This window comes from Lissotriton vulgaris, chromosome 1_1, assembly GCF_964263255.1.
Source record: "Lissotriton vulgaris chromosome 1_1, aLisVul1.2, whole genome shotgun sequence".
Taxonomy (NCBI): Eukaryota; Metazoa; Chordata; class Amphibia; order Caudata; family Salamandridae; genus Lissotriton; species Lissotriton vulgaris.
In genome coordinates, this window is record NC_141685.1 from 25,265,044 (window position 1) to 25,280,701 (window position 15,658).

At 43.7% G+C, this 15,658-nt stretch overlaps 1 protein-coding gene across 1 annotated transcript in view; it reads right to left on the reverse strand.

The window, feature by feature from the left end:
* Window positions 1–7,597: 7,597 nt before the first annotated feature.
* LOC147737022 (uncharacterized) overlaps window positions 7,598–15,658 on the reverse strand; it is a 51,623-nt gene continuing 43,562 nt past the window's right edge. The window contains 1 exon segment of the mRNA XM_086922615.1: window positions 7,598–7,703. Within this exon segment, the coding sequence (XP_086778741.1) occupies window positions 7,598–7,703 (106 nt within the window).

Here is a 15,658-nt window from a genome sequence, read left to right on the forward strand (position 1 = left end):
GGTGCAATATTGGCATATGTGATGGATTTTTTTTTCCTCCTTTTAAACCTAGTGTACAGCTTTTGAATCCTGTTTGCGGTTTCGACAGTGGTTGTTCTGCAGGTTTGCGTAGTTGCATTTTTTTGTGGTATGTACTCCAAATTAGTAATATTGTAATGTATGGATGCATGTTTTTGTCAGTGGTATCATAGTGGCAGCCTATTTGGTTAGTTTTTTGAGCATGAAAAACTTTGTGATGTGTTTTGGATTGTCTTTTGTGTAATTTTCTTTTCCCTTTCTTTTTTAGTGGGATATTGTTGATCCATACTGTGTCTGTGCAGAGTACGTGGTGGTGATTTTAGCTGCTTGTGGCAAGTGAGTGGTATTGTTTTGGAGTGTATTGGTATTATGGATAAAGGTTCATTTTGTTTATTACTATTTTACAAAGTGTTTGTTGTTGTTGATTTGTTTGACAAGTTAGCTTTATCCATAATCATTATGGCTAGCCGTAGAATGACTGCTCAGCAGGTGGTAGGTATGCTTCTTGAATCTTCCTCTGAGCCGGATTATGAGACTGACAGTGCGCCTGAGGAAGAGGAGGGAGGGGAAGATTCTGGCAGTATGTTTTCTCTCCACATGGAATCATCGGATGATGAAGGTTCTCCCAGTGCAGATAAAGGGCCTGTTTTAGAGGAGGATACTGCTGTGCCGATGGAGCACGAGGCATCTGGATTGCAGCCTGAGGCTGCTGGTCTTCCTACTGGAAGTGCTGGACTCTGGGTTGGTCCAAACATGGTGCAGCCGGTGTTGCCTCCCTTTAGCGGTGATGCAGGGTGTAGAGTGGATTGTGAACATTTTTTGCCTATACATTACTTTCAGTTATTTATGGATGATGTATTTTTGGGTGAGATTGTTGAGCAGACTAATTTGTATGCTGAACAGCTTTTGAGGGACAACAGTGACAAACTTAGGCCCCACTCTAGAGCTACCCGGTGGACTCCCACAAATCTGGAAGAGCTGAAGAAGTTTTTGGGTTTAACTTTATTGATGGGTTTGCTAAGGAAGCCGAACCTGGCTTCATATTGGTCTTCCAGCCCCTTGATGGCAACAGCTATATTTGCTGCAGTTATGCCTCATGATCGGTATTTACTTTTGCTATGCATGCTGCATTTTGTTGATAATTCTGTGGCGTTGCCACATAGTCACCCTGATAGTGACGGTCTTTTTAAGATTCTGCCAGTTCTTGACCACTTTGTTGATAGATTTTCAGAGATATACATTCTAGGGAAAGAAATATCTATTGATGAGTCTTTGGTTTTGTTCAAGGGTCGTTTGATTTTTAGGCAGTACATCCCTAGCAAGAGGGCATGCTATGGAATTAAGCTGTATATGTTGTCTGAGAGTAGGTTAGGATATGTTTTTAATTTTCGTGTGTACACTGGTAGAGATTCCACTATTGACCCCCCAGGTTGCCCGTCCACTTTTGGAGTTTCAGAGAAAATTGTGTGGGATCTTGCTAGAAGACTGTTCAACAGAGGCCGCCATTTGTACCTTGATAACTTCTACACTGCTGTGCAATTATTTAAGGAATGGTTTAAAGTGGACACTTTTGCATGTGGCACAATCCGCTCTAACCGCAAAGGTTATCCCAAAGAGCTTGTTTGCAAAAAACTTCAGAGGGGTCAGTGCAGTTCCTTGCGTAGTGATGAACTACTAGCTGTGAAATTTGTGAACAGGAGGGATGTGTACATGCTGACTACCATCCATGATGAGAGAAATTCACCTGTGCCAGTCTGGGGTCAGGTTGCTGAAGTGCACACACCTGTGTGCATTCAGGAGTACAATAAGCACATGGGTGGTGTTAACAGAGTAGATCAGAGGTTGGAACCGTACACTGCTATTCAGAAGGCTTATGTTTGGTATGAGAAGTTGGCCATCCATTTCTTCGAATTAGCAAGTTTCAATGCTTTTATTGTGTTCAAGGAGTGTTCTCCTGCGTCCAAGTTGACATTTCTTCAGTTTCGGCACTCTGTGATAGCTAGCCTTGTTGTTGTGGATCAGGTAAGTGTTCCTAGATTTGGAGTGGTGGAGGAAGTGGCTAGATTGAAAGATCGCCACTTTCCTGATTACATTCCTCCCACATCAACAAAATATTTTCCCACTAGAAGATGTAGAGTCTGTTGGCGAAGAGGTTTGAGGAAGGAGACTCGCCTTTTCTGCCCCAGGTGTCCTTCTAACCCTGGTCTGTGTGTGCCTGCTTGTTATAGAGCGTACCACAGGCAAAAGAAGTTTTGGGAGTTTCCATGAGTGGTCTCCCACACAAGTGAGGCACCATTTTTCTCGGGAGACCTGAGGGAACGCTGGGTGGTAGGAAATTTGTGTGAGCCCAGTGATGCCACGCTTTCCCACAAAAAATGTGTGAAAAAACGGATTTATTTCAACTAAAATTAAGGTTTGCGTTTGCGGAAGTCCACACTGTGGACTCTGGGGGACCGTACGGAGCTGGAGTCCTGGGCGTCGGCGTTGCAGGAGGCGAGCGGGGGTCTTAAGTATCTTGGGGTATTCCTGACGGACTTACCTGGGGTCTCTTGGGAACGCAATGTCGTTCCTGTCTGGGACCGGGTCCGGTCGGAGATGAAAACATGGTCCCGTATGCCCCTGAATCTTTATGGCCGCTCGGCCATTTTCAAGATGGTGGCCCACCCGTGTCTACTATACCAATTGCAGAACCACCCCTACCCTATTTCGCCGCAGTGGTTTCGCCAGGTCAACTCGGCATTAGGCCAATTCCTCTGGGCCGGGGGTGCGGTGAGAGTGGCGCTCCGTACCTGTTTCCTCTCCACATTTTGTGGTGGATTGGCATAGTCAGATGTCTTGTCCTACTATCAGGCGTCCCACCTATTGATATTGAACGAGTGGTGGTATGGGGACCGGGGAGATCCAGCGTACGCCCTGTAGAGGTATCTAATGGAGCCGGACACCCTACATACTATATTGTATTCGGCTGGGAAGAGGAAGAAGCTCCCAGTGGTCACCCAGATGGTCTTCCAGATTTGGCGACAGGCGCTACGCCGCATGGGATGGTGGAACAGACTGACGGAGGAAACCCCATTGTGGCAGAATGGTCGGTTGCCGGCTCTGGCGTCCCTACAGGGGTTACGCGGCTGGGACACGATAGGAATTTCGGCATTGGGCCATGTTATGAAAGGCACGACCCTTAAATCGTTCCAAGAGCTGAGGGACGAATATGACATGCCCCGAACCCAGTTCTTTAAATATTTACAGTTCCGACATGCCATCTCCCCCGCCCTAGCGGGCCTAGACTCCTTGCCTGAATTCAGCCCCCTGGAGGCTAAGGTATTCATGGGAGAATTCGAGGATAAGAAGATATCCCGCATATACCAGTCGTTGGTTACACATTGTTCCACCTCGCTCGATAAGCTGCGGACCGCATGGGAGGGGGACGTGGGTGAGCTAGAAGAAGAGGATTGGAGAGAAGCCCTTGCTGCCCCCAGGGGAGCGGCCGTTGCCGTACGCCTACGATTTATCCAATTCAAATATTTGCATAGAGCTTACTATACTAGAGAGAGGCTGTGGCGAGCGGGCTTGATTGCGTCCCCTGAATGCCTGAGATGTGGTCGGGAGGTGGGCACTTTTCTGCATACAGTATGGTCATGTGGGGCACTGGAGAGATTCTGGACAGGTGTTTGGGACTGTTTGTCCGAAGTGTTAGGTTGGGAGCTTCCCCATACGCCGCAGCTGGGCCTTCTCCATGTAATGGAACAAATGGGTGGTAACGTTTATAAACGGCATTTACTGCTTCTTGGCCTTACCGTGGCCAAGAGGGATGTGGCTCGAGCCTGGAAGGACCCCAGGACCCCCCCCCCCCCCGGTGGGAGTGTGGAAAAAGGGTTTAGATTACTACATGGGGCTGGAGCGTCCAGTGTTTGAGGCCCAAGGCTGCCCCAGGAAGCACTATAAAATTTGGAAGAGATGGGCAGATTACAGGGGACTGTGGCTGGAGCCGCCAGCCAAACATGATATGGATGCAGGACAGATGCCCTTATATCTTGGGTGAGGGAGAGTATACATTGAATGTTTCATAATTGATTTCTTTCTTAGGAATATGTAGACATCGTGCAAGGGGATAGGGTGGGATCCGGGAGGGAGAAGCTACTGGGGGAGCAGGGGGGTGGGAGAGTTGTGGTAATTATGCTCCTTTGAATTATTATATTGATTGCTTTTCAGTGCATTTTGCTTATATGCTCACAGCTCCTCCGGTGTTGAGAGTGCTGCATTTTTCTTGCAATCTCTCTCAAAAAAGAAAATAATAAAATTTCATCCTGAAAAAAAAATTTGAGGTTTGCAGGGGATTCTGGGTAAGGAAACGTTGGGGGATCCACGCAACCCACACCTCCTTGGAAGCCCCCGGGTGTCTACTTTCCAGAAATGTATAGGGTTGCTAGGTTTCCCTAGGTGCAGGCAGAGCTAGGGTTAAAAAACTACAGCTAAGCACTTTGCCAAAAAAGGGTCATTTTTCACTGCAAAATTGAGGTGTGACCACGTTGCGTTTGGCGCCGTTTCCTGTCTAAGGCACTAGGCCGACCCACAAAAGTGGGGTACCATTTTTCTCAGAAGACTTTGCGGAACGCAGGGTGGAAGGAAATGTGTGGATCCACCTAGATTCCAGAACTTTCCGCCACAGAAATGTGGAAAAAATGTTTTTTTTGTGTCCATTTTTTAGGTTTGCTAGGGATTCTGGGTAACATAACCTGGTGGGAGGCAGTCAAGTCACCCCATCCTAGATTCCCCTGGGTGTCTAGTTTTCAAAAATGTATAGGTTTGCTAGGTTTCCCTAGGTGCAGGCAGAGCTAGGGTTAAAAAACTACAGCTAGGCACTTTGCTAAAAAAGGGTCATTTTTTACTGCGAAATTGAGGTGTGACCACGTTGCGTTTGGCGCCGTTTCCTTTTGCAGGCCCTAGGCCGACCCACACAAGTGGGGTACCATTTTTTTCGGAATACTTTGAGGAACGCAGGGTGGAAGGAAATCTGTGGATCCACGCAGATTCCAGAACCTTCCACTACAGAAATGTGTTTTTTGTCCATTTTTTAGGTTTGCAAGGGATTCTGGGTAACAGAACCTGATGGGAGGCAGTCAAGTCACCCCATCCTGGATTCCCCTGGGTGTCTAGTTTTTAAAAATGTATAGGTTTGCTAGGTTTCCTTAGGTGCCGGCAGAGCTAGCATTAAAAAACTACAGCTAGGCACTTTGCCAAAAAAGGGTAATTTTTCACTGCAAATTTGAGGTGTGACCAGGTTGCGTTTGGTGCAGTTTCCTGGCGCAGGCACTAGGCCGACCCACACAAGTGGGGTACCATTTTTCTCGGAAGACTTTGGGGAACGCAGGGTGGAAGAAAATTTGGGGATCCACGCAAATTCCAGTACTTTCCACCACTTAAATGTGGAGAAAAATGTGTTTTTTTCTCTCCATTTTTTAGGTTTGCAAGGGATTCTGGGTAACAGAACTTGATGGGAGGCAGTCAAGTCACCCCATCCTGGATTCCCCTGGGTGTCTAGTTTTCAAAAATGTATAGGTTTGCTAGGTTTTATTAGGTGCCCGCAGAGCTAGGGTTAAAAAGTTAGGCACTTTACCGAAAAAGGACCATTTTTCACTGCGACTTTGAAGTGTGACCACGTTGCGTTTGGTGCCGTTTCCTGTAGCAGGTATTAGGCTGACCCACACAAGTGGGGTACTATTTTTCTCAGAAGACTTTGGGGAATGCAGGGTGGAAGGAAATGTGTGGATCCACGCATATTCCAGAACTTTCCACCACAGAAATGTGGCGAAAAATAGTTTTTTGGGTCAATTGTTTATGTTTGCGAGGGATTCTGGGTAACAGAACCTGGTGAGAGGCAGTCAAGTCACCCCATCCTTTATTACCCTGGGTGTCTAGTTTTCAAAAATGTATAGGTTTGCTAGGTTTCCCTTGGTGCCGGCAGAGCTAGGGTTAAAAAACTACAGCTAGGCACTTTGCCAAAAAAGGGTTATTTGTCACTGCGCAATTGAGGCGTGACCACGTTGCGTTTTGCGCCGTTTCCAGTCGCAGGCACTAGGCCGACCCACACAAGTGGGGTCCAATTTTTCTCTGAAGACTTTGGGGAATACGGGGTCGTGAGAAATTTGTGGATCCACGCGATTCCAGAACTTTCCACCACATAAATATAGGAAAAATGTGTTTTTTGTACACTTTTTTAGGTTTGCAAGGTTTCCCTAGGTGCCGGCAGAGCTAGGGTGCAAAAACTACAGCTAGGCACCTTACCAAAAAAGGGTCATTTTTCACTGCAAAAATGAAGGTGTGACCACGTTGCATTTGGCTCCATTTCCTGTCGCGGGCACAAGACCGACCCACACAAGTGAGGTGCCATTTTCATCGGGAGACTTAGGGTAATTCAGATTTGTAAATCAACTGTTATTACCTATTGAGTTTTCATGCATTTCTCCCTTCCAAATGAAAGACATTGTGTTAAAAAAAGTCCTTTTGAAAAATGACCAATAATTCTCATGCTACTATGAGTATTCCCATTTTTGAAAATGTGCAAATATGAACTGTTTCTAAACACTATAATTTGTACCCAATTCAGAAATACATAGGTGTCTTTCATACCGATTTTTCCATGTATACGTTTTCCCAGAATAATTGCTCTATACCCGGGACATAATAAAATACCATTGCAAGTTGCAGCTCAGTTTTTGGCTCTGGGTTTGTCAGGTTCTTGGTGAACCTACAAGTCCTATATATCCTCACAACCAGAACAGTCCAAAGAGCTGTCATAACTACAGGAAGTTACAGGTAAAAAAAATTAAGACAAAAGGCTGTTTTTTCAAATAATTTTCAATTTTTCGAATATTTAACTGTTAGTTTCTCTAAAGAAACCTTCATGGATTTACACAAATGACCCCCTTCTAAATTCTGCATTTTGTCTACTTTTCTAAAATGTATAGCTTTCCAAGATCCATTATTGCTTTCATACTCATTTTTACCATTAACTGGAAGGAGGTTGAAAGCACTAAAAATAGCAAAAATAGGCTATGTCCCAGAAATATGCAAAAACTGTGTGAAAAATGTTGGTTTTCTGACACAAGACTGTCATTCCCTAAAAGCTGGGAAAATGGTGATTTCAGCACCACAAACCCTTTTTTGATAACATTTGCAGGGAATTACCCAGAGGCTTTCATGTGCAGACCGTTATTCCCATTTTTCTGGAAAAAACAACATTTTTACTGTCTTTTGCTTAATTTCTGGGACCCCTCCAAGGGAATCCACTAACCCTGGGTACCTTTAGAATCCCCATGATGTTGGAAGAAAAGGACGCAAAATTGGCATGGATACCTTATGTGGTCAAAAAGTTACAGTGGCCTAAGCGTGCACTACCCCAATTAGCCAAAAAAAGGCTTAGCACAGGAGGGGAAAAGGCCTAGCAGCGAAGGGGTTAAACCCCAGCCGCTTGGTTCCCGATGCTTCGCTTTGTGCCTAAACACTCACCTGACTCCGGACCTGGTTGGCAGATTATCCTAAGCTCTTCAGCACTCCACCCTGCTTCCTTCCCTGTCTTCACTCAGTGTCTTCGGCTATATTCTTGCTGCCCATAGCACATTTCAGACGTCCCTTCCTGTTTCTGAATTTCCGGCTCCAAATCCTCTCCTGGCACTGTTTCCGATTTCCTGCAAAAGAGAAAAGAAAAGAGAATCAACAAAGGGTTGCCAAGCAACACCTCGCTCTGAATGGTAAAGCGTTAGAATGATTGAACACATACCTGTAAGAATATAAACATTATGAAAACTGTGGCAGACCTCTTGACCTTCTATAAATCAAGTGAACGTTTTGAAACTTCCTGAAACAATCCAAGGACTTTAAGGACATTGAGTAAGTGAAGAATGTTAAAGTAAAACGGACATTTGTGTAAATACCTTGAGTCTGATTAGAAGACTGAAAGGGGATAGAGAGCTCGATTGTTATTATTATTTATATATATTTAATGTGAAATTACAGAGCAAATATTGCAAAGGAAATCAGTAACTATTGTGATAATTTGAGCAATCACAGATTATTAGTGCACCTTTAGTGTTTTTTTTGGTTTATTCTTTCTTTTAGTTTCATGAATCCTTTTGAGAAAAGGTCAAGGGTTATTCAGGTATACACAATTAAGAGTTCCAAAGCATATGTTTGACCTAAAGAAGTGATTTAGGGTGTTCAGATTATTTGGGTACATTTATCATAATATATACGAGCTGAAAACTGAATCCCAGTAACACTTTGCCTTTCTCGAGAGACATTCTACACGACTGAATTGTCAAGTCAGTCTACAAGAATCCAGTGGGTCTTCTCTTGTCTCTCGTCCCTATTACCCCTTCCCCCGAGGTTCGATCAGGGCGGAAGGTGAATCCTAGCCTCTTGGTGAAGTTCAGAGGGAGTTGGGTAATAGCAGCATCAAGGAGGGAACAAACCGGAGTACAGGTGGGTGAATTTGTGACAGAAAGCGAAGCATCACTACACCCTTTGTTCCTTCTTTTATTCTGAAATAATGGACTTGGGGCAGGACTGTTTGGCGTTTTAGGCTCCGAGTGAATTTTCCCAATTCATGCCCTTATATAGGTACAATTCACATTGCCCTTATATAGGCATAGAAATCAAGCCCTTATTTGGGCATAGCCCAAGCTACCTAAATACAGGCATGGCTACTTCCACCCGTACCAAACGTCACAACGATTTCTTTGAAAACTGGCTTAGACAGTTAGGGAACTTCCCCATGCTTGAATATTGATTTCTCCAAGAACTCAGTTACTTGCAATCAACAACTTTTCCCCAGGGGTTCATTATGACTATCATATGCCCGACTTTACGTCAAACTATGGCATTCCTAAACACCTTCAAGGTATAAATATACCTTCACTTGCTGTGGCAAACTACGGTGGTCCAGAGCAGTTCGACTATCTACTTGCCAGACGCAGCTCGCTACAGCAAGTGCCCTAGGAAGCCGACTCTCCAGCTGATGCACTGATCAGGAAGCTGCCCTTCTCATGCCGAGAATCCAGCTCCTGTGTTTCCGGCTCCCCTTGCGGGGTATTGGAAAATCGAGTACCAAGACTGAGATACCAGACCTCTTTCATTCTAACCAAAGTATGGAGCTGATTAGAACCTAGAGAAACCTTTGGTAGATTCTTGGCAAAGAAATCTAAAACCTATGCTACACAATACTTATTACTTCCCGGGAACTAGACTTAGGTTATGTACATTGGGGTAGGCATATTTTAGAAGCACCAGTTGAGTATTTTAGCCTGTGTATTTATGTATGTATTTTATATGGCTTAGAAACTATATAATGCTCTTAAAGTATTATTTCATATTATTTCATATTACTGTTTACGATGTGCGCATTATACTTTGCAGTCTGCCTAACCATTGCAGCAGTTCACTTCTCTTGCATGAGAAAGAAGACTATTCAATAAACCTTTCATTGAAAACACCTGTCTCTCTATTTCTCTGCAACTCTGTAGAAACTATGCATGCACGATTGACTGAGTGAAATACTTATCTATTGTTTCCGCGACTCTGAGAGATATATTCTTATTCATGGGAAACAAAGTTGTCATGTTTATGCCGTTGTCAGAAACTAACCCATTCTTGTATATTCGAGAACGTTTCTAGTGACCTCTGAGCTAGCTGGCACACACACAATTAAGTTTAGTATATCCGATAGAGACCCAGTTGACCTCAGTCCTACGTCAAATCTATAGGATATATTATTTCAATGCGCAGCGCCTATTGGGAATATAGGAACTACACTACATGGCACCCAATGTTTGGAAAGGCACTAATTTAACGCTAAATACTAAAGTAACTCAGTCGTACTTTTCAATAATACTCCAATAGACGTCTGGAGTGGGTAAAGGGATCAAATATCCTCCATAGCTGAGTAGGATGAAAAAATCTTATGTATTAGTTTTTGGTTTGTTTAACGTTGAAGGATACAGTGTTCCAAAATATCGTGCACCTTATCTTTGTTTCTTTGAAACGTGCCCTGCAAACTTTCATTAAACAATGTCGAATAACGGCGACAACACCGTGAACGGTGGAGCTGCGGACTATCCAGTCGCTGCAGCTTTTGACATAACAGGCTTTAATGAAGCAGAGGATGATGCTATAAGCATTCCTGAAAACTTAAGGAAAGCCATCACTATAAAACTTATATGAAATGGCCTATCATCAACAGGTGGTAGGGTAGTTTTTGTGATAGAGGCACAAGAATATCACCAGACAGAGGTATTCTATTCATGGATTATCTTCCCTGAAGCAAATCCAGTAACTAAAGTGTTTCACTTCTACAAAGAAGATGCTCCACCAATGGAATACATTCCTTTCGAGGACATTAAAATTCCATTAACATACCAAGAGCATGCGCTCTGGTTTAAAGGTGCCCTAAAACATATAAATCACATTACCAGGCTCGGTCCACTAGGCAGACCAGGAGCAACATGGCTAGCTTTAGCCAATTACAGACCTGACCCTGACATTGAAGCAATGTTGGATGAATAATTACTTAGTAATATAAAAAATGTAATTGAATTACACAGTTGAAGGTTTTTATTAAAAACACTCCTGCTCCTCCTAAAAAGAAGTGGGATAACACTAAACAAACTTCTAAAGAGAAGCGTTCTCAATCCAGAGGTAGGTCTCCTCAAAAGGAGCCCTCTGAAAGGAGGTATAACCTAAGGAATGGGGATAATTTGAGAAAACCTGATAGATATCAAGATACTGATACACGTTGCTCTCGTACCTTTCAGACTTCGTCACAGAAATCCGAAAGAAGATGCCGGTCAGAACACAAGGAAGAACGCATGAAGTCCAAAGACGATCAACACGTTCTGAAAAATAAGAAAACTCAATTCATCAAAAACAAGGTAGCAGGTCTAAAAATCAGACATGCCGAGGATCTTGAGGACACAACTCAAGAACGGGGAATGGCCTAAAACGATATTGGACAGCGCAGCAGAAGTCACCATATCTAGCAAGAACTTGAAGGATCATCTGGAGACAGTGGACTTGAATGAGTACATCCAAGTTGAAACTGAAGATACCAGGGTTAGTGTCCCACACAAGTTACATGAAGTAACACTCCAGATGGAGGGGGACAGAACAAGAAAAATAAGAGCACTCATTTGGCAGCGACTCTCTCAGGTTTATGACATTCTTCTAGCTGAACAAGACTGGCCACTTGAATTTGTCAGGGAATGCCCACATGGCGAAGAAATCGTTATGCCTGCCTTCTTCAATCATATTCCAATTCATTTAAAATATACTTATGCCAAGAAATGGGCAGTAGCCCAGGCTACTGCATTATACAAAAATCATGTAGGAAGGGATGAGGATTCTTCTAACCATGAAATCCAACTGAAAACTCAACCAACTGCACAAAGGCAGTATACAGTTAAGTAACAAGATAAAAAACAGGTCAGGGGGATCTTGGATCAACTTGAATACCAAGGGGTGATTGAAACATGCACCTCGTCCAAGAACAATCCTCTGTTTCCTGTCTCCAAACCAGACAATACATATCGTCAAGTATTGAATTACACACATTTAAACTCTTGTTGCAAAACATGTGCTGTACAAAATGCACACAGTGCAGCACTAATGAATAACATTGTGCGTAAAAAATATATAACCACATTAGATATTTCTAATGGTTTCTTCTGTCAAAACATTGCATATGAAAGCAGGTATCTGACCGCTTTCTCAATTATGGGGACACAGCGCCACTTCTGTCGTCTCCCACAGGGATTCAAGAATAGTCCAGGGTTATTTTCCGCCAGGGTTACAGAGTTACAACAAACATATGATGACAAAGCTTTACCATATGTGGATGACATCTATCTAACAGACGATGACTTGGACAGGCACTTGAACGGAGTGAATACCATTATACTTGGCTTCGCCTCTGAAGGGTATAAATTCAATTTTAAGACATCTAGAATTGCCCACCTTAACGTCCTGTTTCTGGGATACGAGTTATCAAGTGAAGGCAAAAGCCTGGCAGCAAACATTTTAGAAAAATGTGCGCTGGTCCGACCTCCAAAACGCTGAAAAACTTACAGTTGATTCTAGGTTTCCTAAACTTCAGAAGAACTTACATTCTAAATTACGCAGAAAGGGTTAAACCTCTCTACGAACTAATCAAACCTGATTTTAAAATGGTTAATTCGACACAAAAACATACAGAAATGTTGCGTTCTTTGCAAACAGACATGTTAGCAACAAAACATTTACAGACATGCTTAAACGTACGCAACTTAGTGATCCGAATCATTCCAGGAAGATGCGGATACAAGTACTTAACCTTTAATGAAGGAGAAAAAGTACCAATAGCTTACAAATCACACTTGTACACATAAGCGGAAATGAAATTCACCTCTACAGAAACAAATTCTGACAGCGGTTCGAACTGCAGTAGCATAAGGTGGAGGAGTGTGGCTCAATGGTTAGAGCGGCAGACCCTGATGCAGAGTTCTGGTCCGGGACCAGGGTTCAATTCCCGCCTCAGCGGGTCTTGGGCTCATAATTCCTCTGACCTGATTTCTCGCCTCGGTGCCTATTCTAATCATGGGTCCCACGCTGCAACTCTGGGCAATAGCTTGCTTAACCTCCACACCGGCCCCAACAGCGCTGTGGATGCCTGGCTTCACCCTGGGGGTGCCCAGGAGTGGATACTTCACAGTGAAAGCCAGGAGGGGTTCCACAGCGGTATGAGTAATAGCGCCAGGAAACCGCTTGGTGACAGTGCGCTCTACAAATACCTTGACATATACATTTACATTTACAAGAGAGAGCCCTCGCACTGTACTGTAGTTCCTATATTCCCCATAGGCTCTGCGCATTGGAATAGTATATCCTGTAGTTTAGACGTAGGACTGAGGTCGACCAGGTCTCTACCCAATATACCAAAATTAATTGTGTGTGCCAGCTAGCTCAGAGGTCACTAGAAACTTTCTCAAATAAACAAGAAGGGATTAGTTTCTGACAACCGCATAAATATGACAACTTTGTTTCCTCAAGATAAAACTGATCTTCAGAGTTGTGGAAACAATAGATAGATATTTCACTCAGTCAATCATGCATGCTTCGTTTCACCAGAGGTGCAGAGAAATAGATAGACGGGCGATTTCAATAAAAGGATTTATTGAACAGTCTTCTTTCTCAAGCATAAGAAATGAGCTGCTACAATTGTAACACTGGTTGTAAAGTACAGTGCGTTCAGTACGAACAGTATTATATAATAATACTGTAAAAGCATGGTATGATTTCTAAGCCATATAAAATAACATACATAAATATAAATGACTAAAAGTACTCAACTGGTGCTTCTAAAATACGCCTACCCCGATGTACCTAACCTAAGCTTAGTACGAGAGAGAAAGTAAGTAAGGTGTAGCATAAATGTAGTATTCTTTTTGCCAAGAAATCTCTAAGGGTCTAATCAGCTCCGTACCTTGGTTTTAGAACGAAGGAGGTCTGGTATCTCTCTCTCAGGACTCGATTTCCCAGCAACCCGCAAGGGTAGCCTGGAAACACTGGAGCTGGATTTCTCGGCAGGAGAAAAGACAGCGTCTCTCTCTAAGTGCGGTCCTAAAACGCTATACAATAGCACAACGTAAATGCATTATGGGCGTTACACCTGTACCTGCCCTAGAGGCAGTGACAAAAGCAAGTATTCCGAATGCTAAAGCTTTACATCCAAGATGGATACAATGGGTAATTCTCTTGCTGCAACAGACGTTGAATACGTTTTTGACCCTTATTTGAAAACACAAGAATTTCTACAATAAGAAAACGAATGTCCTCTGCATTCTGAAATTCTGCCTCTAGAGAAGTATGAATGTATAATTTATACTGACGGATCAGCACAGCCCGCAATTGGGGGTAAACAAGCTTATATTGCTGCGTGCGCGATCGTTAAGGGTCACTGGCGCAATGGTAAATTGCAGAGTGGTTCAGACGCCAGCATGGAATTATTCTCGGGATCTGGGCACAGCTGAACTGTTAATATGTCCTTACTTTACATGGAGACTTTAATAAGTTGGGATTTCATTCAATCACTTTACAGTATAATTTTCTTATTGCCACGTAGCCGTAGGGCCGTTGCCACCCCCCCTAATGGTGTTCCCCTTACAATTGTTGTGTGAATTTAGTAAGTACTATTTATTGTTGTTTTTCAGCGATGCAGAGGAACTATTGGTACTGCACTGTTTTTGGATACTAATGGTTTTGCCTCTCTGGTTGGGTGGGGAGGCTGGGTGGGGGGGGGGGGTGAGGCTGGGACATTGTTTAGCAACACTGGGACATTCTTAGGTACACACTTGGATGTAAGTGGCAAGTACACACAGTTGATTTTCATTAAACACTAATTTTTACCACTGCCATGGCTCAGTTAGGGCGTAATTCTGGCCCCTTGGAGGTGGTTTTGGCGACATGGAACATCCGCGGCCTGAAAAACACTCACAAGAAAAGGCAGAAAACACAGTATTTACTACGTCACAGGGTAGATGTAGCTTTCTTACAGGAAACTCATCTGCCTCCTAGCTTTGCTGCAAATCGGGGAACACAGATATTTTGCGAAATTTAGCAACTTCGCAAGGGGCACTGCCATTCTTATACATAAATGACTCCCCTTCCATTTGAATTCTGTAATACCTGACAGTGAAGGCAGGTATATCATTTTCCTGGGCACGTTAATGGGTCACAGGGTAGCATTGGTCTGTGTGTATGGCCCCCAATAGCGACTCCCTGGACTTTATTATACCCTACTCTCTAAACTGGCGCAGCTAGGCCCAGTTCCCCTTTTACTGGGGGGTGATTTTAAAATAGTCCAGGACCAGTCACTTGACACCACTTCAAGAGAACCAGATCCTAAACTGTGAGCACAAAAGGCATTGAGCTCGCTTTGCGATCAATTCTCCTTAATTGACATAAGACGTACGCAAAACCCGCATAGCACTGACTATACTCACTACACTGGCAGTCATAACACATGGATGAGGCTCGACTATTAGCTGGTATCCCCAGAACTTATCAGCTGGTGTCATGTGATCCGGACGCTTCCTCGCACATATTCTGATCATTCCCCGGTATTATTAACATTGAAGGTCCCGTGACCCGAGGGTTTAGAACGGCAGTGGCGATTCCCCAGCCGCGCATTAGATGATGAAGATTTTAGACAGGAATTACAAGAAGCGATAGAGGACTACTTCGTCATTAACACTGGTCAGTAGACACTGTGGCAATGTTATGGGAGGGTTTTAAAGCATACATGAGGAACAAGTGTATATCCAAAAATGCCGGTTTATTGCGGGGTTTGCGAAGTACGTTAGCCTGCCTGGAAAAGGACCGAGGGTCGTTAGACTCTGAACAACGCCAGGCGACAGGTCCTGAATTAGACAAGTGACAGTTGTCCCTGCTCAAAGAATTCAAAAATACCAGAGAGAGAGATCCTTTTTATGGGGAAATACTACAAAGCCCGGAACAGTGAAGGTGAGCGGCCGGTACGAGTCCTAGCACAGATGATTAGACCTCCCTATATTCAGGCATACATCCCCGAGTTGAGAACTTCGCAGAGACAGCAGAT